Consider the following 27076-nt stretch of genomic DNA (forward strand, 5'->3'; position numbering starts at 1 on the left):
GAGAGCCCCCACCCCTCCCCACCTTGTCTACCAACCCCACCTCCATTCACGATGCTTTCTCCTCCTCCAACCAGCTTAGCTGACCTGAAACCATTAACAGCCAGGAGAAAAAAAATGGAGGACTGAAAGATCTCTCCCTCTGCATCCCTTTTGTCCTCCATTATGGAACAATGTTGGGGGTGAGCTGTGCCCAGAGAGCTGCCGGGATACAGCTCCATAACTGATCCACACTTCTGCAGCTTGTCGAGCAACACTACATTTCTATAAGGTAAAGCTAACGCAACTAAACCTTCTGTGGCCTACTTGTGTTCATGCAAAACGATTTTTAAACACCTTTCAAATAAAAAAGAATCGAAGTTGAATCCCTGCAAACGTCCTCCAACGATCAGCCTGAACTTCAGTTCAAGAACACATCCCCTAAAGATATCCTGGATTAAGTCCTGCAGAGTCCAGGAAAGTTCAGATGGAGGGCTGCTACAAACCCTTATTTGGGTTGTGGTAGGTGCCTCCAAGTCCAGTTTGCAGAGAGCACCCAGAGCTCTGATGAGGGCCCTCATCTCCATCGCCCGGCGATGGTGGATTGTGTTCTCTTGACCTGATGGAGACAAGGACCCCGTCTTTGTGATGGGAAATATCCGGTGAGCTAAGGGGTGAGGAAGGCAGATGATGCTCTGAGATGATAGGCTGCAGTGGAAGTGCAGATGAGTTGCGAGTCGGAGGGGGAGTCGAGCTGAGGATAGCAGAGTACCCAAGCTGGAGGTCCTGTGATCTATGTGTGAGGAAGTCTGTGTGGCATGTCGCACCATGTTGCTGAGGGATAGTGAGGGGAGAGGGCAAAGACATGGGCATGTCCGTCCAAATGGAGGCAGTCTGAGAGGAGCACGGTGAAGGGTAAGACAGAGGAGGGGTCGGAGGGTTCAGGTATGTGAGGTGTGCTGGGGAGTAGCGCGTTTGGCAGACTCCTGTCGGTTGTGGCGTTGACGACATGAGGGTTTCCATGAGCTGGGCCATTCTCCTCATGACTTGTCCAAGGTCGGCCACTTCCCTCCCGAGGTTACTCACCTGCAGACACAAACAATTTGTATTTTTAAAGAAGAAACACAAATGCCTCGTGCCTCCTCATCCATGGGAGGGGTGTGGCATAAAAAAATGAAATACTCGACAACCAAGTGGATGCTTAGGAATAACAAATATTTAAAGTTTCAATCCTAAGCATTTTAATACAATCTAGTTGTAGTAGCAGGAAAGAAGAGCAGTCCACATTCCTGCACAGTACATTTGTTTACATGTTTGCAATTATTTTTTGACTCATTACTTATAATAAAAAAATGTCACGCTTGACTGCTCTACAAGTATTTGCTGTATCAAATCGCACTTGCTATTACCGTTATTTCATCAAAATCAGCCAGGATTAAAACCAGGTTTACAAATTGTTGAAATATGGGTTAGTACATTATAGATATACAAGTGAGTTGAGGCAGACTTGCCCATAAGCAGTCTAATTCCTTTGAGGTTGTAAAGTAGGCCTCTCCTTGCTTGAAGAGTTTTATTCTCATGAAACCCATTTCTCTAACTCTCAACATGGATTCACTGCCACATAAAGTAGTTTTTGGTTATCTAATCAAGACAAACTTTCAAGGAAAAACAAACCAATTGGCACGAACAAAAAGCCGCAGGGTGTACGCCACATCATCAGGAATTTGGTATTTTCAGGTCAATCATTTTGGGTCAAAAATATTTCTGTCTCCTGCCTGCCGTTTAGCATGTTATCATCGTGCTGCTATAATTGGTCATTACGCTGATGACGGGAGGTGGGGGTGGTGGTGATGAGCTGATCTATGCATATGGCGTGTCCAGAGAGGGCACGACCAGAAAATCCCTGCCAACCTGCCATCTGCTTCTGCCAGTCGAAGCACTCATGACCATTCATCAGGCCAATCACGCACATCCGTGCTGCTGGAGGCACATCAGCCCTCAGCAGGACACACAACTCCAGGTGGGAACGGCTCCAGTCGCTGTGTGACTGAGGCCAGGGGGGATCAAGTCCATTGAGATCACGACAGACCGAATGAGGCTTCTCTCTCTTCTTCTCGGGGTAATATGGACACTCAATGTTAGGCGTACTGTGATTTTAAATATGTGTCACGAATTCATTGTCTTATCAATGAATATTAAATTGTAAACTTTAGTTACGTTTTTACATTCTTTATGAGCAAGGTTGTTTGACTTTGATCTACCATACTGAGTCGCACACAAATCAGACACATAGATATAGATAGTGATGCATATTCTCTCTGATCTTCCTTTCCTCCCTCCTCTTCCCGGAGTAGCTAATAAAAGCCCGAGTCTAAACTCTGGCTCTGATAAAAATAGAAAAACTGAGAGCGACAGGACAGTCCAATCTGACACGCTGTCAACATGATTCCAGTCCTCCCACCTCACAGACAACCATTTTTGGAGATATAGAGTCAGATAAAACAGCAGCCATGGAGGACGAGAACTCGCTGCAGCGACAGGTATGTGTTACTCCAAAAACACATCGTAAACGCTTTTACTTACTCAACCACGAGAGTTATACAAGAAATATCTGACTCTGAGTAAATGATTCTAAGTATACTACAGCACATACATAGAGTAATCCATCATATTAGTCCCCTGGGTGTCAGGTGTATCATTTTTGTTTTGTTTTGGTGACAGTAGCTCTGGAAAAGTAGGCTGAACCTGAGATTACCAATGATGAGGAATTAGCGGTTGTGCCTTTTGAAAATATGATGATTTCAAAGCAGAACTGGAGCATGACAACGCTATAGCTCAGACGATAACTGCTCCAAGATAACTAAGGGATGGTGAGGGATCCTAATATAATTGATACAACTGCCTTGACCGTCCTGATATAAATATGCAAGCCATTTTCCTGGCCAATTTTCCTATTTGGGAAGCCTTGGGCTTTAGCTGTTGTAGTAAGCCTCAACAAAAAGGAACGAGGTGACAACTTTTAAAAACAATTATTGACCAGTAGGGAGCAACCTTCATGGAATTATCACCACTCAGCTCTATTGAGTGTTTTTTGCGTTATTCAACTCATTGTTACCATTTTATGTCACGCAGGTTTATGATTTTGGTTTCGCCGTTCTCATCAGCCGACTCAGCATGCTGTGTATGCAAGAAGGCTATCTGGTCGGCACTAAACAACAGGCAAACAAATGAGCTATTTTCTGGTTTATTAACACTCATTGGTGGCCACACAAGCAGAGTAACCCATGTGGATGACTAACACAAACATGATGTGTTCACATCCTCGTTGCCCCACGTGGTTAAAAAGAAAAGGACAATTGCTGCTTTAAGCCTATATACTGTTTACAAAGGTTTAAACTTGCCGGATGTTTTCCATGTTTGATTTTGTTTCCCACTGTTCATTTACTCATGTAGGTCACTCCTGCTGTGCATACGTGTGTGTACCTAAGTTTCGTTGTCGAGCCTCTTCTTGCAATCACAAGTGCAATTACTCAGACTGTTCAGGCAAAGCTCTCCAGCTCTCCCGTGTAGCTGCACATACAATTTCCATGACACGGTACAAAGGTCGCCATGTTAGGCCTCTCTTTGACTCCACTAATGCCTCATTCATCTCCCACTAGAATAAACCCTCCATTGGCATAGATGTAGCATACAGTTAAAGGGCAAAGATTAGAGGTCACAGAGCATGGGAGCACTTATTTCTGTGTTCACACATTTTGACGTTGATTAAAACGCTGCCACTTTTGTGTGTGTCGGGTCAGAATCAGCAAAAACATTGACCTTTCCAATTGTTTTTTTAAATGGCAATATCTCAGTTTGTTTACAGGTATGGATACAGGTCTCAAGGAGCTTGCAATAATTTGTACGGTTGTATTTGTTTATTTTTTTTAAATAACACTGCCATCCACCGAACTGCATATGTTTTTAGGGAAGTTAAGGGTGTCTGATAGATTTCTACCCACAGTTAAGATGTAGCAGCAAACACTGGAGGAGAACATTTGCTGATTTCCAATGCACTTGATCATAAACTGTGCTTGATTTCATCACATTACTGAATAACAGAAACAATTATTTGCTAATTAAATACATTATAAGACTTTCCTTCCTGCATGTGCCAAAAAAACAATGTCCTCGTCCGTCATTCATATTTGAGTTTGTGTAGAAAGCAGACAGGGTTTAAACCAACACAACCCGTTTCATCTCCGATGGTGATCTGTGTGGATGGATCCAAGAGAGGATTAACAACCTACAAGACCACGCTGAGAGACTTCCTGTCAAACACTGGCGACCCGCAGAGACACAGACAGGACAACAGAGCCAATGTGTGTCCCTGTGAAGATGCTGTGCCCTTGTCTCTGTCTTTTTTCCCTCCCTCTATGATTTGCTTTTTGCTGCTTTCCATAAAATGATCTGCCTTCTCCCCTTTCTCCCTCCATTTCCTTTTCTTCCTGTCTCTGTTTCTCTCTTCCTGTATCTGCTCATCCCAGGACACAGACTGAGGCTTAGCGGGAGGAAGCAAACGCTCCTTCTCACCTGCCAAAGGTCTAATGTCAATTTAGCCTCCCGCCAATCAAAACCATAGGATACAGCACGAGAGGCTGTGTGTGTCTGTGTGAACGGATTATTTCAAGCTGGACCATAAACCACCAAAGTCTATAAAACCTCCAAATACGATATTATATAAGGTGAGTGACAAGGCAAGGTAGGTCTGGTGTCAAAAGAAAAAGCTACAACCGAGATGCTGGGGTCAGGATTTCCTGAGATTCAGCAGTGATTAAATGTAAAGCTCATGAAAACACCTACATGTCAGGTCTAGGTATTGAAACATTCTACCACTCTATGAGGCCTCATTATAACACCACATCCTCGAGCAGATGCTTTTTTGCAATGTCAGCATTACGTCTCTCAGTCCTTTTACCTGTCTTGTGTCTGACATGCTGGTTTAGCACCACACACACCCACACCCACCCCCACACCCACACCCACACACACCCACACACACACACACACACACACACACACACACACACACACACACACACACACACACACACACACCTGCTTGTCGAGGTGTCGAAGTTGTCCCCTGGTCTCTTCTGCTTTAGCTGCTAACTCTGCTGTGCTGATCTGCAGTATATCTGTGACACAAATCAGCAAGTTACAAATCCCTCCAAGGATAAGAGATACAAATTTACACTCAGCAGTTATTGCAGCTGAAAAATACTGTAGGTGGTGACAGGAAGTGCACATTCCCATTAATGCTCCTCATTATCCAACAGTACAGCAGACATGTGGAGGTGGACATTTTTCACTTCCAAGAATGTGAGTGGCTGAAGGGATTGTAGATATTATCAGGTCATATTTGAGAGGTAAATTGCTGAGAAGTGTATTATGAGAGGACCTGTTGTGGACGCTGAGGCACTGGTTGGTTCATTTACAGGACAACCTCGGCTGGTAGAGAAGGGCAAAGCCGGGGAACCCTCCGTCCCCTCACTGTCTTCAGTACCGTCCACTATCCTGCAGAGAGAAAGAAATGTGTGTGTGTATGTGTGTGTGTGTGTGTGTGTGTTTGTATGTGTAGGAAGGTAAAGGTTGTTACTGATGGTGTAATCATTGTTGGATCATTTAAAAACGATATGAATGTTCTCAATTAATAATATGGTGATTGTAACATTGTTGTATTATTAAAAGTGTCATGGTCTAAAAGTGTCATAGTTTGGATTGAATGTACTGTACAAAAGTCGAGCCGACACAGAGTCACAGAGAGACAGGCCTCGACAGGCAGACACACAAATCAATGGCGATCAAACCCACCTGGGGCTGAGGTTGGACGAGTCGAAAGTGGTGACAGTAGTTTCCTGGATCTTCCTCCGAGACCTCCTGGAACTCTGTCCCGAGGTCTTTTGGCTGGATCGGCTCAGCTGAGACTTCCCACCCGTGTCCCCGAGGTTCACCGTCCGTTTCCTCTCAGATGACAGAGACACAGACACAGCCTCCTCCTCCTCCTCCTCCCCCTCCTTCTCGTCATCCTCCTCCTTCTCCACCTCTTTGTCTTCCTCATGTTCCTCCTGTGCCTCTATGATGCGTGGGTAGCCCTGCACTACTCCTCCATTCCTTCTCACCCCAGACTGTAAATACAATGAAAAAACAAAACAACAACAAAATCGATGAGTTGGACATGAATCAGACACGACATGATACTGTTTTTTAATCCCCTGAAGCATCAGCGCCTGATTATGTCAAATGCCTCTTTTAGAAAAACAAAAAACAGTTAATATCGGTATTCTCTAATCTGCTTGCGCTGAAGATGCTGAATACGCTAAGATGTATTTGCACAGTTAATACCATGACCTTGAAATACACAGAGGTGTTTTCAATACAGCGTGCACTCACTACTCCTAAATGCAAAAAGCAAGACCACTCAGCAGAATTTATGAGTAATATGGTTGACCAGAAATCCCCTGACAAACATTTTAGACTAAAACTGTGACCTGCAGAGTAATGATGGCAACACAAGTGAACTCTGACATTAGTCTTGTTCCCTCTTTTGTCATGGGGCTGCACGTTGAGCAACATTGCAATAAAGCTCATCAACCATAAGTTGAGGATACAATTAGGTAACAAGAGAAATAATGAAGTAACACGTAACAGTAACCTATAGATCAGCAGCCGATGACCCAACTGCATATCACCCTTTATTCTGAGGAAGAATGATTTAATGACTGCCAACACAGTCAGAATTGATCCTTCTCCTTCTTATACCTACAAATACAAAGAATCTCTCCATCAGAATCATTAATTCCACAATAGAGATTGAGTCCATTATCAGCGGGTCGACTGGCAGGTCACCCTGCAGACTTTTCATAGATTTAGAAAGATTGCTCTGTGGTTGAATGTTAATTGGAGTTTTTTTATTTCCTATAATGCGGGCTGATTAAAATGTTGCGGGCAGGTATCAACAATTAGGGGAAGGTGACCGAGGTCGGACAAGCCTTTTGAGTAAATGGTTTCCGTCTCACAGCGAGGTATTGCCTTTAGATTGGTAATCATCAATCCGTGTTCGAGAGTGTTACAGTGCTAGCGGAGCATTACCTGAGTAACTAGAGCTGCTGCAGAGAGTCGGGCTTTAATCTGGAAGAGAGCCAGAGAGGAAATGTACAGTAAATGAACTGCAGAAAAAAGCAATCAAAATGTGGCCTTTCTTCTATCAGTGTTAAGTGGTGGAGTTATTTCGCAACACATAGCAGTAAATTAGACAATACACTATATATATTAAGACTATATTGCTTGAGGTGATCCAAAGATGGAAAATAATTCACCTCAGCACACCGACACAAGTGCGTTGCGCTCATATAAATCGAACACTAATATTCAAGCGATCTCCCCCACTCAGCCACAAACACATCCTCCGCCTCCTCACGGTCCTGAGATGTGAGCTGCCCCTCTGCACATTAGCTTTACCTAAGAGCCCTGCGGCAGGAAGTTTACATACGTGTGTGTGTGTGTGTGTGTGTGTGTGTGTGTGTGACTATGACTTGATGTAAGTTTGAGTGGACAACCACATTACACAAGAGTCTGGTGCATAATCAACACCACATTTATATCTACTCCACACAATATAATTTCCATTGCATAGGGACATGAGATCAAGGTGAAAATGTGTTTAACCAAGCTGCTCATTTGAAAAAAAATCTGCACAAAACAACAAGAATAAGCCTCAGTCATACTGTATTGATACCATGCACAGAGAGCAGCAACTTTGATAATTACATTAATTTACATTGAGTAATCAATACTCATTGGATGTACTTACATGGGTCTCTTGTCCCTCCCTAAGATTGTATGTGAGGTCCTGTTGGATGTCCTGGATAAAGTGGTGCGAGTATTCAGGGTAAAGATCCAACACCTCGTACAGCCCCCTGAGGTTAACACACTGCAGGTCACAGTAGGTCAGAGCTTTCACGTCCGCGTTGGTTTTTATCACTCGGTCATCTAAGGACAGGTTCGCCCCGATCAGGTCGCCTTTACCTGCTCAGAGAGAGACGTGGACGTGGGTCAGAGTAATGTCTCACAGCACAGGTCAGAGGGGATGAGGATGTAGTCTCTGTAGTTTCTCTAATGTAGACACGCTTCTGATCTTCCATTTATGAAAAAGCTTCTCTGGGAGAGTGCAGGCTGGAGTGAGTGGCGGGGTTTAGATCAGCGTGAAGCTCTTTGGAAGAACGCCTGTCGTCCTCCCCTCATGTCATAGCTTTATTAATTCCACAGGTTTGTCACTTTCCAATGAGTCCACAGGAAAAGTGATTAAGTTCTTTGCTATGATAAATTACTTTAAAAAATGATTCTTTTTTACAATCCACCAAGTCTGCATTTGTAAATGTTAATACGATTTAAATAAGAAAGAAATTTAAACTTTAATTTATCGCCTCGGGAAAATTCTTCTCTGCATTTGAACCATCCGTAGTTATTAAGGAGCAGTGGGATGCAGTGAAGCGCCCGGGGAGCAACTGGGGGTGCAGTGTCTTGCTCAAGGACACTTCAACATGCAACTAATGGGAGAGTGGTCGTTCTGCAACCACAAGGTAGCTGGTTCGATACCCGCTCTCCCCATGAGCTACAGTCAACCCCAAAATAAAAGCATTTTGGTTCAACTAAGTGGTCAAATGATGAATTGATTAACTAAAACGGGTCATGCTAGAAGAGCATAAACACCAGCCTGGCCCCCCAAAACAAGTTCTTATTAATCTCTTAAAACTGACCAACAAAGTATTAATGAAATGATTTATGAAGTAATACATTATACAATAGTATTCAAGTTATCATCGGATCACTATGACTGAAAGTTTGGTTTGAATTTCTGCCATATTCCTCTCTTGGGTCTACCATATATAGCCTTTTTGATTATGTGTTGTTGGTGTTAAGTCAGTCATTAATGTTTAGTGTCTCGTGAATCCAAACTGTATCACAGCCTATTTCTTTCAACTAAAACTAGTGAGTTATAACTGAGGAAAACAAGAGGAAATTAAATTGGCATCAAGACAGTCCTTCCACATCATGTCGGTGTTTTGCCAACTGGGACTGTTGTGGATGAGGCAACTGGAACTTATATGTCATCTTGCTGGAGCTTTGTTTTTTACTATACATCAAAAAAAAGACAGCTTTAAATAAACACAGCTGATAACAAGCATTTCTTAATATTTTCGACATTAACTCTTGTATCTGTTGCCAATCAACCGCCACTTGATGAAATGTTAAAAGCACACCTCGGTCATCTGAACGCATCGAGAACTTGATGGAGCAAAAGAGATGAAACTCATGAGCTATTGTTGGGGAATTTTTACACCATAAAACCCCCAAAATAAGATAATGAAGTAGACTGTACATGTACAGAATATGAGGAGACTACTATTCATGAAACACATTCATTCTCACTGTTCTTAGTGAATCTGACTGTTTGATTGAAGTGGTGCAGACAGACGTTTCCTGTTTTTATTCAGGACGAAGCTGTGCGGAGCACCACGTTAGTATTAATGCCCCTTAAGCAGTGATCAAATATTCATTATGGTCGCTGGGAACGCTGCTCTATTACACCGAGGCTGATGGAGCGTCAGTCGTGACTGTTCTTCTCCCCTCCCACCCTCACCATCCCTCTCTCTCTTTAGTGCCTATATCTCTCAGTCCACTCCTCGCCTCAACCATTACTTCTCTCCCTCCCTCTGTTTCTAGATTCCTCCTCCTCCTCATATCTGCCTCACTTCTTCTCCTCTCCATTCGTTCCGTTGTCTCTCTTCTCTCCTATCTCTTTCCTTGTTTACTTTCCTTTATTCCCATAATTTCTTGCTTCCTTCCATTTAAAAAAAAAAATCCTCTTACTTCCCTCATGCCTACTTTTCATTTTATCGTTTCCTTCCCTTTTTCCTCCATATTTTCCTTCTTTCCTATCGACCTTCTAACTATGTTCCCTGTTTCCTCCCTTTCTAATGTCTCTACTTTGTGTTTTCTGTCTTTTCTTCCAGTTTGTTTCCTAGCTTCCTTTCCTTCTTCTTTTCTTTTTTCACCCCTTTTCCTCTTTCATTACTTTCTACAATATTTGCCCCCGCCTTGCTCTTCTTCTTTCCTTCCCCTCCACATCTTGACTGGGCTGAAGTTTCCTCTGTATTTCAATCTCACTGTCAACTTTCCTCCTTATCCGTTCCCCTCATCCTGCGGCCCCTCCTGCTATTTCTTTCTTTCATGCTATCTGTTTCCCTCTTCTCCACCTTCAATCCAGTTGTTTTAGATATTCTATTGTGGTCATTCTTCTCACACTCTCTAGCTCTCAACCACTCTCTACCAGGAGGTTCTGAGTTTTGGCTCCAGGCTTGTGGATAAAGAAGAGGACTTGGAGAAAGACAAGTCAACAGCCAAGAGACTTGCTCTCCGCCTGTCAAGCACACACACACACACACACACATACACACCACTCTTTACACCAGTAAAAATGCCAAAATGCCATCCCCATGCAGCTCCAACATATGGACAATTATTTCCAAAAGGAAAAATAAGCAAGGAAACAAACAAAAGACAAAAACACACACACACACACACACACACACACACACACACACACACACACACACACACACACACACACACACACACACACACACACACACACACACACACACACACACACACACACACACACACACACACACACACACACACACACACACACACACACACACACAACTGAGATAAAGAGCTGCACCAAAAGAGACAGTGTGATGAATGGAGGTTGAGATTCAGATATTTCTTGCTTTCTCTCTCTCTCTCCACACACACACACACACGTGCACACACACACACACACACACACCCACACACTCTTGTGCCAGATTGGTCTATAACTCTGTGTCATGAAGGTCAGATAGCAAAAGCCATTAAGGTCCCTCAGTACAAGAGGTTGTGTTACACAGCAGACGTGAGTGTTGGAAATACAACTAGACTGAGGGGTGTTCGCATCTTGTTGCGACCTAAGAATTTCTATTTTAGCACCACAGCAATCTGTGAATGATGATTCCAGGGCTATCCCCCCACTAAAAATACACTTTTTAAGTTTTAAATGATTCTGTTTCTGTACAATACAAACATGTAGATGATGGCAGATGACATAGTAATTAGCTGCTGCCTTTGCAAATCAATCATTAATTTAACACTGCAACTAAAAGTCCTTAGAGGCTTTGAGCAGCCTCTAAGGACTGATTTCATCACCCTTGGACTGGCCCGCACAGCACTGGCCCAGACTAGATGAAAGAGAAATGACCTGACACCGGTGAATTGCACTGATGAAATGGACTCGACAGAACCGTACAACACTGATAAAACTGGACAGGACTGAATTACAATGCTGCAGAATCGACTTGACCATAACCTGCTAGACATATCCTGGACTGGCTTAACCTGTATGGGATTGGACGATCATGGGATAGCTCTGAATAGTGTACATAACATATAACTACAATTCTCACCTCATTAAAATAAATAATAACTGCTTGAAAACAATATTTAAAAATAAACTTCTATAGGGTGGCTTTTCCGGGAGTTTAATAACAATAGGCCATGAGAGTGAGCTGCGGCCTTTAGGCTATAGTGATTCTCCTAGTTCTAAACAATGGTGCTCATATAGGAGCTTTATCACAATAAGCCAAACAGAGAGTTATCATGAACTTGCTGCCAAGGGTTTCTTTGTAAAACTATAATCCTTCTTCCCCTCCCATTCCTTTATCGTACCCAGGATGGCCAGCACCATGCCGTCTTTCAGCACCTCCATGGATCCAGAGCAGACGAAGAAGATGGCTTGGAGTGCGTCTCCTTGTCGGAGGAGGTACTCTCCGGGAGCGCAGAAGGAGGTCTTGATGTGCAGCGAGAGGGAGCGCAGGCAGCCGCGACTGGCAGTGGCAAACAGCGACAGCTCCAGGATCTCCTTGTTAAGGTGCATGGTGATGTCTGATCGCAGCTCGTCCGGGAAGTCCTTCAGCAGCTGTACAGGTGATAGGAGGGAGAACGAGAGAGAGAGAGAGAGAGAGAGAGAGAGAGAGAGAGAGAGAGAATGAGGCTAGACTGAGGAGAGCACAATAGCTGAGGAAGCACAGCCATGCTGCAACTCAGTGATTACATTTCCAGCCTTGGTTGCCTTTGATTTGATTCCTAAGCCATTGTACCACAGGAAACTTTAGTGTCCAGTTTATTCACATAACCCAAAGTCAATTGTTTGCCTCAGAGCGTTTTTACAATCTACACAACACCCTATATTTCTTAGACATCTAAGATAGTAAGAAACACTTCAGACTAGAGTCAGAAACCTCCCTGTTCCAGGACATTGTTGAAAACAAAACCGAGACGATTGTTCATTGTTTCACACATAACAGCAAATTGGATCTGAAAAGGCCCCGTTCACCTATCTGCCCGTCTCCTTGTCGGGACTACAATCTGGAGCTCACCGTCACATATGTCGATCAATGAGTCATCAGAGCCAGGCGGACGTTAATCAACAAGTCCATCTATTATTCATCTGTCTGGGATTCATCATCATCACGCCATCTAAGCGCTGGTCTGGGCTCTGACAGCTGTCTCGCAGGCATTCACAGCCTGGAGGGACGAGCTGCTATTAGACGGCTAACTGGTGTCCTCCTTTTCCCTGCGTTAGTCAAGAAATGTTGTTCTTCCCCCTCATTTTCTGTTTGTCTTTTCTCGAAAAACTCCTCATGCCATAATGTTGTTTACTTTGGTCGGTTTGATGTCCTGTTGTCCCAGTTTCCTGTGTTGACATGGTCCTGGAATCATGTCACCCAGATCCCCCACATCTCACATTTCCGTACATTCATGTTGCACTTAACGTGAGTGTGACCTCAGCTACAAACAAGCTAGAAAAAACTTCTTCAAGGGTTCAAACCCCCCGAGTTACAAAATATCCTGGCATACACAAATGACAATGTAAGACCATTTTCTGTTCTTGTCTTCTGGTCCCTCCCTGGCAGTCAGTGCTGAGGGTCACATGTTCTCACACTGATGAGGATCATTTAGTATTGATCATATTACCCTTGTATGATGGGTATGTGGATGATGAGAATTGGGAAATATGTGATCTTTCAAATGAATTATTGATCCCTGCATGCTGGCAAAAAAAGAGAAAAGGATGGTGAGGATTTATTCTAAAGTAAGTGTAAATGTGTGTGTGGTACCTCGTTGCAGTCGATGCCGTTGTTGACCGACCAGGTTGTCTGAAAATACTCCAACATTCGCTGCTTGATGCTCTGCGGCAGGTGATGGACACGTATGAAGTCCTTGAGGTCTTTGGTTCTGGTGTGGTACTGGGACCAGCGCGAGTACATCCTCTGGATAATGGCTGTTACATTACCAAAGACCAATGCATGCATCAGAGCTGCAGGTGTAGAAAGAGAGAACAGGAAATGGATAAGGTAGAGATCGACAGCGGAGCGGTATCGGAGCATAAGCATGAATGAAACAGTGTGAAATAAACAGCGATCCAAAATAGGAAAAACCCTTTGCTGTTTTATTGCCAGAAGCTTGGCTCCAGCAGGGACACATTTTTTGTCTGTGGCTTACTGTAAACTCGACAGTGCCAAAGTGTGGGAGGAGAAACAGCAGGGCTTGTTTCAGTAACAGTAAAGAGAGCAGTGCAACGTTAATGTGATGACTGGGATACGCTCAGACCAGAGGCCTGTTTCACGAAGCAGGATGTGAGATTATTCAGGGTTAACTCTGGGTTTTCAGTTCCACGAAGGAGGTTCACTTCTCACCGAGATAAATTACCATGGTTACTTGTGCTGAACACCGAATCTGCTTCAGAGCAGGTTGTGTTGGAGAGAAGAGACCAACTCATATAAAAGCCCCGTCTACTGACCAATCAAAGCTCAGTACGTAGATCGGAAATGTATTTTGCACAAATACAAAGAAATTAAAGTCACAATACACACTAAAAGCAACAGAGTTTCAACAGACACATGCAAAAAGACACTTACTGTGTGAATGTGTAAATTAATAGATTTATAATATTACTGTGTCATCTCCAGCACAATATCTGACTATATACATGTGTGTATTATGTTGAGTTTATGTGTTGCAGATGTATTCTAATGAAGCGTGTGATAATATTTTAGCCGTATTCTTTCATCTGTAACCCTGGTGGTTTGAAACGGACTTCGGAGCAAATAAAAAAAGATCCGCATATATTCTCTCATTATATATTAATATCATATATTCACTTACGTGTGTCAGCTTCTTGAGCCGTGCTTTGCAGTGTGACATGTCAGTCGTGTCTTACGGTCGCAAACCGGATGCAGCGTTACTTTGCTGCAGTTACTTTAATGTATTCTGTGGGTGATTATAAATTATGGAAGTAAACCTTCTGCTTTAAATTATGTTTTTATATTTACTTTTTCATTTGCTCCCAAGTCCGTTTCACCCCGCCGGTGTGCAGCTGAAAGAATAAGAATGCATCCAAGCAACATATTAATTTAACAAAATACACACATGTAGTCTGATCCATAGTGCTGGAGATGGAGCAGTGATATTATAGATCTATTAATTCATGCATTCACACAGTAAGTGTATTGCCAACTGTCTTTTTACATGTGTCTGTTCAAACTCTGTTGCTCTGTATTGTGACTTTAATTTCTTTGTATTTTTGTAAAATAAATTTTAGATCTATGTACTAAGCTTGTTCTTCCTGCATTTTAATTAAAATGTTTTAATTTTTTAATGTGCCGCTGTACATATTGACAATAGAGTTAAACAGTAATAAGATTTGCACTTAGATAAGCGCTGAGTTTTACATATCGAAGGCTCTATGTCAGTCTCCACTTACCTGATAACATCCAGACAAATAAATAAATCTTGATTTTCAAAAACCCACTTTAGATAATCAAAATAAACATTTCTGCCATTTTAATATGATTGCGAATAATGTGAATTTCCGAGATCAAATAAACCGATAAACCGATCAACCAGCTAAAGATTGTATTTACATTCATGTCTTGCAGCCTCCCAAACGGGAACATCACTGTCAGGACTGAGTGGATCTGATTTAATTGGCTTGACAGATACCTGCCTTTTAGACGCCCACAGATAATGTATTCTCCTAATCTCGTTCACTTTCCAGCTGCGCCACAGGTACATTGCACACATCTGAACACAGACAGCATGTCGAGAGTCACCGTTGTGTCACTGCCATTTATCCTCTTTAGTTATTTACAGTTACTAAATTCCTTTCACAAACCCATTGCATTTGACCTATGCTCTGCTATGAATATGTTTTGTGTTAGTTTTCATTTTGCGTGAACACAAGGGATGGTTGTGTGTGTATCTATGTGTGGTCTGCGTCTGTGACTTCCACTACCCCCAGGCAGCCAGAGACATTTCACTTTTTAGCTAAACCAGTGTGGGGAGCGTCTACAGGGAAAACCCCGGCACGGTGTTTTCTATTCATCCCCAAAATCCAAACATAGAGTAACAATCCAGTTTTAACTGTCTCAGACCATCTTGCAAAGGTCTGTTTAATATACAGTACCTGCCACTGGAAGAAAATAAAACCGTCTCCCTGTCTTATTGGTATCTGATTCTGTCCATATTCCTTTTTTTTAATCTTTAAACCAAGATATCATGGATTAGCAGTTTATGTAAATATAATTCCACTGTATCATTAAATAACACACAAAAAGCGTCATTTCCAAATCACTGTGGACCGACCTTAATGTGACCTCAAAACACTACTCAACATGACATGCACGTGAACGCTGATGTGTGCATTCGGTGTACCTCCTATTAGCATGACGCAAACAGAGAAAATCTTCTCGGTGTCGGTGTTGGCCGACACGTTGCCGAAGCCCACGCTGGTCAGACTGCTGAGGGTGAAGTAGAAGGAGGCGATGTAGACGCTGCGGATGGCGGGGCCGCTGCCGGTCCCGTTCACGCCGCCTATGGCATAGTACGGCATCTCCAGACGCTTCCCCAGCTCATGGAGCCATCCTGTTTTTTAAATGGGAATAATGATGGATAGAAGAGAAACGGATGGTTATAGCTGGTATCAAATGCACTCTCGTTTGTGTTTTCCAGTAACATGGTCACAAGAGTGAGTATACAAGAGGCAAACTTGGGAGAATATAAAGACAACGTATCTGTTCTGAGTATTTGCAGCAATAAAAAGGCGTCTTTATACAGAACCTTCCATCTTCCAAAGTTTCCAATTTCGTAGCCTCCTGAAAGTCTCCATTATATCACTCCAAATGCACCACATGATTGTTTTTTGTTTGACAAAAAGCTGCAGTGTTCATCTTAACCCTTGTGTTGCCTTCGGGTCATTTTGACCCGATTCAATATTTAACCCTCCTGTCGCCTTCGGGTCAATTTGACCCGATTCAATGTTTAATGTCGGTGTTCTTTCGGGAGTCAACAAACAAACATAAAGTATCTCACACTTAAACTTGGAAAACAATATTAATTCTAATAATTTTCTGGAGATTTTAATAGCTGGGGTCATATTGACCTCAAGGGTAAAATATGTTAGTAAATATAAAGGTAACAGGAGGGTTAAACATTGAATCGGGTCATATTGACCCGAAGGCGACAGGAGGGTGAAACATTGAATCGGGTCAAATTGACCCGAAGGCAACACAAGGGTTAAAGCGCATTGCAATGAAGCATACAGATGCAGACGAAGCTAACGGTTCTGTACACATTACAGCTATTGCACCTGTCCATCCTGGAGAGGGATCCTCCTCTGTTGCTTTCCTGAAGGTTTCTTCCCTCTTTTTCCCCCTGAAGGGTTATTTGGGAGTTTTTCCTGATCCGATGCGAGGTTTTGGGGCAGGGATGTCTATGTGTACAGATTGTAAAGCACTCCGAGACAAATTTGTAATTTGTGAAATTGGGCTATACAAATAAACTGAATTGAAACTGAATTGAATTGAAATTGTTTCCTAGTTATGGAAGTTGTAGTGAGCAGTGCTTTCCTCCGTGCAACATCTAGAATGAAGGATTGTGGGAGCAGATCAGATGCTTAGGAACTGAAACTGATCCCTGGTCAGCGCAGTGTGCAGACATGCAGCTGATCCTAGGAGACTCTCCTGCAGACACTGATGAATGGTAATTGCATAGAAACCCCTCGTAGCTGCCTGACTTCAGCACTCAGTTCAGCATCAGAAATGCATACTTAGGATACAACACATTAGTCCTGCCTCATGCACTGACCAGTTATTTTATGACACAGAAATGCAGTAATTGGTGGAGAAAAATCTGCATTGTTCTCATGAACCAGTCAATGCTGACCCGGAACCAGTTATGGAGGCACTGGGGCGAGTTAATTGCAAGCAGTGCAGCTCATCAATACTGACCAGAGATCATCCCAGGATGCCTCATTATACGAGAGTCCTGGAGGCTGAAGGGGAATTGCGAGAAGAATCATGCCACTCGCTCACTGCTTGTGTGTGCGCGCGCACACACAGGAACACAAACAAATGCTTTCCTACATTTTATGTGCTAACAAATATGGCAAATCAAAAACCACATGTTATCTTTATAGCCTCAGTCATGAACCATTTATACTTTCCTTTGTATTGATTCAATGCAGATCCCGGAAATGCTGGATAATAGATCTCTCGGATGGAACAATGGAGATGAAAGGAAAACACTTCGTCGGGCCTCATGACTGCACGCATAAAGTAAAACACAACCGCAAACCACTACATGCTATAAGTGCCTAATTGAGATCACTTTTAAAACTGCCACTCTTGCTGAAGGACTGAGATTAAGCCCCCGCCTTCGATAAAATCTGTCAACTAAAGCCTCGACTGGTTTTCAGTGTCCATCGTCACTATGGTTGATGCTGCAAGGCCCTCATTCCTCGAGCATCATGTATGTGTCATGTTTTGTGCTGAATCAGCAGATGCTAACAAAGGCCCTGTTCACACTAAGAATGAATGAACATGCGTCTTGGGTCATACAATCACAAATGTGAATGCCGCCAAGACGCATTGAGGACACCTTGAGCTGCCATGACTCAACTTGACTGCGTATGGCCACATTCCTTCAGCAGTCTCCATGTGAGTGTGTCCTGGGCAACGGGGAACTGACATCCTTTGCTTAACAGGAAGTACGTACTCATACGTGCGGATCAAATGATGTTCAATGGCGTTCTCAATCTTGGTTTGCCTAGAACCCGATAATAAATAGACACCGTCTGTATCGCTTTGATCTCTTCTTCTTTTAGTTTCCTGAATGTATGTTGTGGAGGACACCACATTTCTTCATTTCGTTTTCAAACATTAACCAGTGAACTGAATGTTTTTCGTCATTATTCTCCTTCACTCACCGATATCCCAGTTGTAGGCGTTGGCCTCCATCTCCATCTTGCCGATAATATACCAGATGCAGGCCATCCAGTGGGCCAGCAGGGCGAACATGGACATCAGCAGCGTCAGGACCACTGTGCTGTGCTGCGAGTAGCGGTCCATCTTCTGGAGCAGCCGCAGCAAACGGAGCAGACGTACCGTCTTTAACAGGTGGACCACGGACACCTGGGGACAAAGGTCAAGCACCCGAGGTGAGCTTATTCAAAGGATGTTTTCTTATACAGGGTCATCATTTCTGAGGCCTACATTGAAAGTGCAACGAAAGCACAGTATTGACTTTGAGGGTTGGCTGTCGCTCATGGGGTCATGGGGTCATCATGGGGTCATCAGTGGTCGTCCCGTAACCACAAGGTAGCCGGTTCGATGCCCGCCCTCCCCATAGGTGCATGTTGAAGTGTCCTTGAGCTAGACACTGAACCCCCAGTTTCAGATTTCTTTCTTTCTTTTCACCTCCCTCTACACAACTATATTTCCTGAGGGCAACATGTGTCGTGTTCAGAGATCAAGAACCACAACTACACAACTCCTTTTTCATTTCTTGAGAATTGATGATGTTCTGCTGAAGGAAAAGTCAGGAGGATACAAAGATACGAAGAGAGTGAACCAGAAACTGTGAAAGTGAGGAGCAGGAGCCAAACGTCTCCCCATTTTACAGACAGTTAATCTCAGGAGAAGAGTGATAAACCAGCACACACAAGTTATTAACACTGCCTGAAGTGGTGAAAAGCTCTTAACCATGCTTCACATCCTCTCCAACATTACTGGCTGCTCATATTCTCTCATATTCTATAATTAGAGCTCGATAAATGCTTGCAAATACATCAACATTAAAAAGATTTCTTGATGATATAACGAGTCCTTGATTATAAAACCACAAAATAGAGCAATCAGTTGTGTGTAGTAACAGTAGGTGTGTTTTACATTTGTTTTAATGTTATTCTATCTCCAATGCTTGCCATCCTCATACAGTATTTTATGTCAATGCTCACTGGTTCTTTCACTCGAACAAGCTGAAATACTTTGGCGAAGCTTCGCTAGACTTGACACACAATGTTCCCTCAAAGTTTCCTTTTATACTTTTCCCACTGTAGCTGTGATGTGAATGTCATCTATTGTGCACCTGCTCCGCAGGCAATCTCCACCGACAGTCTATCATATGGGGCTTGCCATTGACTATTCCCACTGGAGATACACACACACACACACACACACACACACACACTCACGCCAATGTGTGTTGTTTGTGTATTTGTGTGGTGTGTGTGTGTGTGTGTAGGGGTGGGGACTGCGGACCGGTGAAGACTGAAAAAGTGGGACGAATATACTAAGGAAAAAGGAATATATAATGCAATAACAAAAATAAATAATAGACAGGGAAGTTTGATATCGGCAACAAAAGATGGATGAAAAACGAGGAGAGAACAAAATGTAAGCGAAGCTACGAGGAGGAGATGTGAGGACAGTCCTGCGTGTCTGTGTCTCCAGTATGTTTTATGGTGGGTTTTTCACACTGGCTGTGAGAAATAGAGAACTGGTGCAGCACGAGGGGTAATGAAGCCTCCCACTGAGCCCTGGGGGGAAGCTCCATCTCCTCTCCACCATTTATCAACACCTATGGAGAGAGCAGGCTGCGCCACATCCCATTCTCCTCCAACAGCAGGAGCAGTAAACAATGCAATGCAGCCGGCAATACATACGCCGCCTGCTACTATCTCCTTAAACTACCACTTCCACCTCACCCTGCCACTCACATGTCTTCTTCTCATCAGTTGTGACATTTACATTTGGCTACTTGTTTGACTTACTTTTTTTAATTCTTAAAAATATTTGTGCACATGACTTAACAGAAAGGCTCATTATTTATGCCCCTGCAGCCTCACTACGAGCCAATTAGAGAAATGTGACTGATAATGTTTATTTAAATTTACTGATGCAGTCTATTGGGCCAATACGCATGCATAACACTGTTCTCCAATGGAAGCGATACCATGCAGACATTTTTGGAGAAGGATCAGCTCTAAAAAAACTACATTCTCATGCTATTTTGTTTTGTTTATTCACAATTTTGTACCTTAACATATTACTTCAGCACCCTTAAACTAGCCCAACAGAAAAATAAACAAGCAGATAAATATGAATTAAATATGAATTTGATTAAAAACATAAAATATAAATTTTTAAGTTATTTTTTCTCTCAAAGGGATATGTTTATTCAAATGATCCTATAACTATGTTTTAGTGAGACACAAAAAAAATGAAGAAAATTAACAGTGAGGTCGATCCAGGATATAGTAATATATTAAGGAAAAGTAAAGTGTGGGAAAAAAGCAAAGACGACAGAGATACGACAAAAACAAAAGGAAAGATGGACACCAGGGAGATCGATACAGCGCTGGGGCCCCTTGGCTTATTTTGGTGAAAGATGGCTTCTGTCCTCAAAGGGGACTTCAGTCTGAATGCTGCGTCCTGAGAGACGACGCCACGCAGAACACTCAGCAGCTTCTGGCCACTGGCGCTCTGCCTGGTGGCAGCGGGGGAACTTGTGGCCCAGTAGCTCTACACCCAAATCCCATCTGACTGGCAAAGCATTTTATTTCTATTAGCAGAGCCTGGAATCAAACAGGCTCCTTCGCCTGGAGCAGCTGGCCCCTGTGACCACCTCACCCCGTCCAATACAATAATTCCTGCTTTTTTTGTTTTTATTACTAAATTAGGTTCTGTTGTTTTCCCACACATTTTGCACACAAATGTAACTTTAAGTAACTATTTTCACGAGACACATTTCAGGAAGGCAGTTTATATTGCCAAGAACTTAAACACATATTGAGTAATGTATTAATCCAGTCCCTCAACTGATTTGTTGTACGAGTTAAAACTGCTTGTTTTAACACGTAATTTAAATAGCAACTTCAGAAAAGAGACTTTGTTCCTTTTAGTCTTTTTCATCTTGATGCTGTTGTTTGTATTATTTATATCATATGTATCATCGGGATGTCAGGTCCAAATTACATTTTATCAAGTTAATTTCTATTAGTGTGACTGTTGGATGCATTTTTTTTCCTTCATATCTGATTTATCACTATATGTGTTTTAATATGCATCCCAGGAAGAATATGATAATAAACAAACTTTGATTGCTCGCAATTGTATAAGATATAATACTATATATTGGACATTTTGACTCACAGTGAAGTAAATGAGTGCGTAGAATCTATTTACCTTAACTACCGTAGAGGTTGGCAAGCAAAAACTTCCATAAGCAACCCATCAATACCCCTGATTGTGCAGTTGGTGGTATCATTCGACCTCGGACAAGACAAGAACGTCAACCTCAATGCTCCAGATCTCTTTTTCTTCCTCAATTCAAGTACTCTTAAGGGGGCCATGCATTCAACGAGCAAAGAAAACAGGTTTTAATGATGCTGGTTAGATTGCTTTCTCAGCCCTTGAACAGTTTGTGGAATCAATACACAGCAAAAAAGAGTCGCTTGAGCAGCGCTGGAAACCATTCAATCTATTCTCATGAAATGTGCAAATGTGCTGGAGGTGTTGCACTTAATAATGGTTCACTAGACGGGGATTAGAGATGGTTACTGGGCAATCCATCAATCATGATTCATTCCATAAATGTGTATCCATATATTTACGTTTCTTTTGACCTTTTTTTCAGAAATTCAAATTGAATATATAATATTGTTTGATTTATATGATTTATAACTTTTATTGAATAAGAGTTAGAACCAAAGGACTATTAAATCAACAATGTGAATGTACAGTAGCTGACTGGATTAAGCACCAAGCACATTGTTACTTACCACGCTGACTTTGAAGGCGTAGAGCAGGTCAAAGGGCAGCGCGGCCACCAGGTCGATGATGAACCATGTGGTCAGGTAATGGATGCAGATCTGCCGAGCGTCAAAGATCACCTGGCCCGATTTGCTGACATAACTTGTGCGAAAATTAAAAACAATGTCTGGCGAGAAAGACAAATGGAGGTGGGGTTTGTTATTTCTATATAATTGTGCTAAAATTAGATTGAATAGCTAGTTCCTGATTCTCAGGTCTTCAATTCTGAAACGAACCTATGATGAACAGTATCTCCACTGCGATGTCGCTGACAGTCGTGCTACGGGTCAGGTCATCATCATCGCCGATGAAGCACACATTGTAGGGCACTGTCACAGCGACGTAGAAGGTGGCGAGCAGAATCAGCCAATCCCAACCAGCTTTGAACGTGCTGTAGTGGAGTAAGATGAATTTGGATTTCTTGGCATCTGCTACTTTGTACTCTGGCAGAGCCGGCGGATCCCCAAACACATTCTGGACAGGATAAGAGAACAGGAGCGATAAAGTAGCGATAAGTTACCTCCACTTACTTTGTTTTGGTGGTCCAACCCCATCATGCAGCCATCGAAGGCTAGTAGACAAGATGTATCATTTTTTTTAAATAAACCAGCTTTCTATATGCAACCAGGTGGTACATCTATTCAGATGTAGTTTTTTATTGGACCTTTCTCATTTGACAGCTTGACTCTAAATGAATCCTCAAGTTGTTTTTTTCCTAACGAGTTTGTCATATTAATTTAGTTTAAAGCTTGTTGTGCCACCTCCAAGAGGCCAATAATCATTCAGGTTTAAACTTCTGGCTCTGAACATGAGAAAGCATGCATTACACTAACGGTTAGTGAGAGCCAAAGACATTATAGCAACACTAGCTGGACCCATTATGTCTTAAAATCATGACTTTTGTGAGACATTTGTTTTTTGTCCAAATGAATATATTTTGTTCTGCTTATGGTCACAAATATCTTTGGCTTGTTATGATTAATGCTAAAAATAATTGCTGTTCTTGCTCATTGAATGTACTGTGTGACAAAGAGCATCAGCCAGTGCGAAACCTTTTGTTGACATGAGAGCGCCTCTCCACCTAAACACACACTATCTGTCCGCAGGTCTTTGCCCTTTTGTCCTTTGATTGTGTCCATTAGGCTTCAATAGCGGCATTGATCTTCTCATTTCCTATGTTACAGTCCACCCACAACCACTTCTGAAGGATCATGTTACTTCTTGTTACTTCTTGCCCTGTTGTCTGAAGTGCCCGTTGATACCTTGTTGAGTTTAATCTTTCTCTTCTCTCGGCTGTGGAGGTGACCGGAGATGTGGTAGAGCACCGTACTTCTTCTCAGACGAGCTGAGCTGAAATGAGAGCCTGTTTTCACCCTGCCGCGCCGTCGCTCTGTAAACACACACAAATACACAAACGTGAGTGCACATCCCCGCGACAATACTTTACCCCCCAATGTTAACTCCTGATCACTGAATCAGTCATTATGGTTGATGAAATACATAATATCCCCCCCTGAATCAGAAAAACATGAATATTGAACAGGAAGAATGTGTAGTATCTGAGCAAATTGCACACATTCTGAGTGAATTTGCTTTTGAATATGCATAGAGAACACGGGTTAACTGTTGTGCTTTACATTTTTCAACCATAAATATTGTTTATTGTGTAAAAACACTAACTCCAGATAAACAGAGCAATTTTCAGCTTTGATAAGTTGCTACTGGGGCAGAGAGGCCCTTAAGTGTAGGATAGTAGATTCTCCATGGTTGATTGCTACTGAGGTGAGTTTGTGTGTGCTTGCGTGCGTATTTCCTCCGAGTGTATTGTATAAATTGGATGTTGTAGGAGTGAAGTGTTCAGACTTAGCAGATGGGTAATGAGAAAAGGCTCTTTATTGCTGCCGGGTCCTAAACCCCTTTCTGAACACACCGCAAATGACTCAGGCCAGATTGGCTTGAGGGGGAAAAACGTTAATAACAAAGCTGGAGAAAAGAAGTGGTAACTGCGTTTGAGTGTCCTTTGGAAAGTGTGCGCGTGGACCCCAGACTAGACGAACAAACAGGACCCATCCATAACGAGGCGCAGCCTTGGGGGACGAGGCAGGGCAGGAGCACAGAGACGCGCTTATTTTTAGACCTAATGAATATCCCTCCGCTTTTATAGCCCTTCTTGTCGGGGTAGAGGAGGGGAGAACAGGTGGGGAGGGGTGGGTGTCGTGTATAAGGGGGGAGGCCGTAGGCATGTAGGAAAGGTGGGAATGTACTGTAAAAGCAGCTGTGGATCGGAAACAGAGGTGGCGGAGAGAGAGTGGGCGCGTGAGGAAAGGATGGAGAGAGCAAGGTGAGGAGAGGAGACGAGGTGAAAAGAGAGGGGACTGTTGACGCCAGAGACTGGGTTTCCCTCTTATGCCCACTTAGTCCACATTGTGAGAGCTAACTGGATCACATCCGAGGTGTCTGTCCATAGTTCAAAGGCTTCCTCAGTGTCCATGAAAACGCCCCATTGATGTCCTAGTGTCTGCATATGTCCAGGTTCTGTCTGCTCTCCCTTATTTACAATAATGAGAGTAGTAAGGAAAACCCACGGGAGGCAGATGAGAGAAGTCAGGTTTGGTGACTCCACAGATGCACCCATACATTGCTTTGTAGGAGGCTTAAGGCTTTAGCCGATAAGCTTTGAAGAAATTGATTTTGAGGGCATAATTTGCAACTTTGCTCTCTGTTTTTAAATTTATGAAGAACGTGATTTTAAAAAATTCTTTAGGGAAGGATACAATACAAAGGTGTGTCATTCTAATCTAATCTAGCAATGTGTGGCTCATCCGGCTGTACATTTCCGTCTCGTAATAATTATGTTTATGTACTGCTGTGTTACAACCGCAGCTATATTTTGAAAGACATTTAATGCTAATTCAATTACTTTTTTAACATCATGTCACCAAATATTACAAAACAGAACATTATGGAAAATGTTCACTATTTCATGTTTTCCTTCAATATCTGCTCTTTCAATCCATTACCCCCTCGTACAAAGCAGCGGTATGTTTGTTATTTGTCTTCATGTTTTCTCTGGTTATGTTGAGGCATTCCAATCACTTTGGGGAATGGAAGGATTGTGGTCTTATAAATAAAGAACATTTCAACGATTTCTGGATCAGGAGAGAGGAGATATGTCATTATTTATGAATGCTTTAATGTATTAATCATATAGATCTAGCCTTTAAATTACTGCTGTCAAAGTGCGCCAGATTGATGAATTTAACTATAAAAAGCTCACAAATGTTTTTTAGGGGTCGAACCACCACAGTCTCACACAATCCTGTGGAAAACACTGTTGCAACCATACAGATGTTGTAATACAACAGACAGTGAGGGTTGATTTTGTCCACAATAGCCAGCACTACATTAGCAATGTGGTCCAATATGAAAAGGTGTCCACATTTGTAACCTCGTAGCACTTTGCCTTAACATAACTAAAATACACATGCTAAAGCAAAGAGTAAACATTTGAGAGCTTTGATAATGAGTTGACCTTCCCCTCTCTCGTCTGTCTAACAGTTTAGCTCCACACCTTCCTTTTTGTTATTAGTTGTTTTCATCCTGTCTCTCTAACTATCATGTCATTCCAGATCCTGCTTCCCATCTCGTCAGTCCAACTCCCTTCACCTGCCTCTGATCACTCCCTCGTCAATCCCTTATTACCTTCACCTGGTCCTAATGCCCAGATTGTAATGTCACGGAGCTATTAGAGTGGACCCAAAAGCACGACTCCGGAGACAGCACTGCAAATAATTATCTTTACTTAGAACGTGATTCAGAACAGAACGCTACGAAATATCTTGACTCAAGTAACGTGTGAGGGCTTGGGCTGGAAACACAAGACAATCTGGCAGAGGACAAGTGCAAGTGAGGGAACCTAAGTAGACAGGGACTAACGAGGGAATGGGCAACAGGTGAGACGGGCATGAAGACCAGGTGAAGGTATTAAAGGATTGACGAGGAAGTGATCAGAGGCAGGTGAAGGGAGTTGGACTGACGAGATGGGAAGCAAGATCTGGAATGACATGATAGTTAGTGAGACAGGATGAAAACAACTAATAACAAAAAGGAAGGTGTGGAGCTAAACTGTTACAGTCTGTGGAGCATTAGAATCCATTCGACAACAACAACACAACCCATCTTCCACAAGACATGCATTCACATACTGACCTTCCTTCTTGTCCTCTTGGATGGCTTTGGCTTTAGTATCAGTGATGTCCTTAAAGGAAGCCAGAAAGAGCACCACAACTCCCTTTTCATTCTTAATGGGCACGATGTCCAGCAGGCACCAGAACAGCACAGCTGAAAGGGAGAAACACTCTTATTAAAGTGTTTAAGCACCATCTCTGATTACATTATCCATGTGTGTGTAGAAGAGTTTTAATCCCCAGACTTATTAGTAAGCCTAAAGTTTGAGGTTGTTGGGAAGAAGCAGATAATGAAATAGACCATGTCATTGTTCCCCAGGCTCAGCCAAAGATGAACCCATCTCTGAGGTCCCGTCCCAAATGGATTGCTGTTCAGAGGAACGGCAGGTCGGCGTGTGTGTTTCTGCACCATGTGTTCGTGTGCTTGTGGTCATTATCGTATCACTTTTTTTGTGTGTGATTCATCAGAAAGATTGAAAGGTAACAGATTATGTTTTGGAAAATGTCAAGTATTATGATTCTGTTCATCATACTTCTTGTTCATACTGCGAATCAATATTTAATATTAACAGTGGATTAAATGACGATGACCAACTCACTGATAATTAACACCAAACA

General features: G+C 42.6%; 1 protein-coding gene across 1 annotated transcript in view; it reads right to left on the reverse strand.

Annotated features, from left to right (window-relative positions):
* Positions 1–474: 474 nt before the first annotated feature.
* The window catches only part of kcnh8 (potassium voltage-gated channel, subfamily H (eag-related), member 8), a 42668-nt gene continuing 16066 nt past the window's right edge, over positions 475–27076 (reverse strand). The window contains exons 3-17 of the mRNA XM_056415074.1: positions 26481–26612; positions 23534–23661; positions 22508–22745; positions 22241–22398; positions 18386–18590; positions 15835–16044; positions 13239–13438; positions 11788–12037; positions 7829–8043; positions 7108–7146; positions 6060–6143; positions 5830–6023; positions 5417–5532; positions 5074–5153; positions 475–1062 (exon numbers count right to left, since the gene is read on the reverse strand). Coding sequence (XP_056271049.1) covers positions 475–1062; positions 5074–5153; positions 5417–5532; positions 5830–6023; positions 6060–6143; positions 7108–7146; positions 7829–8043; positions 11788–12037; positions 13239–13438; positions 15835–16044; positions 18386–18590; positions 22241–22398; positions 22508–22745; positions 23534–23661; positions 26481–26612 — 2837 coding nt within the window. The remainder of the gene's footprint in view (positions 1063–5073; positions 5154–5416; positions 5533–5829; positions 6024–6059; positions 6144–7107; positions 7147–7828; positions 8044–11787; positions 12038–13238; positions 13439–15834; positions 16045–18385; positions 18591–22240; positions 22399–22507; positions 22746–23533; positions 23662–26480; positions 26613–27076) is intronic.

Source organism: Pseudoliparis swirei, chromosome 1 (assembly GCF_029220125.1).
Source record: "Pseudoliparis swirei isolate HS2019 ecotype Mariana Trench chromosome 1, NWPU_hadal_v1, whole genome shotgun sequence".
Lineage (NCBI taxonomy): Eukaryota > Metazoa > Chordata > Actinopteri > Perciformes > Liparidae > Pseudoliparis > Pseudoliparis swirei.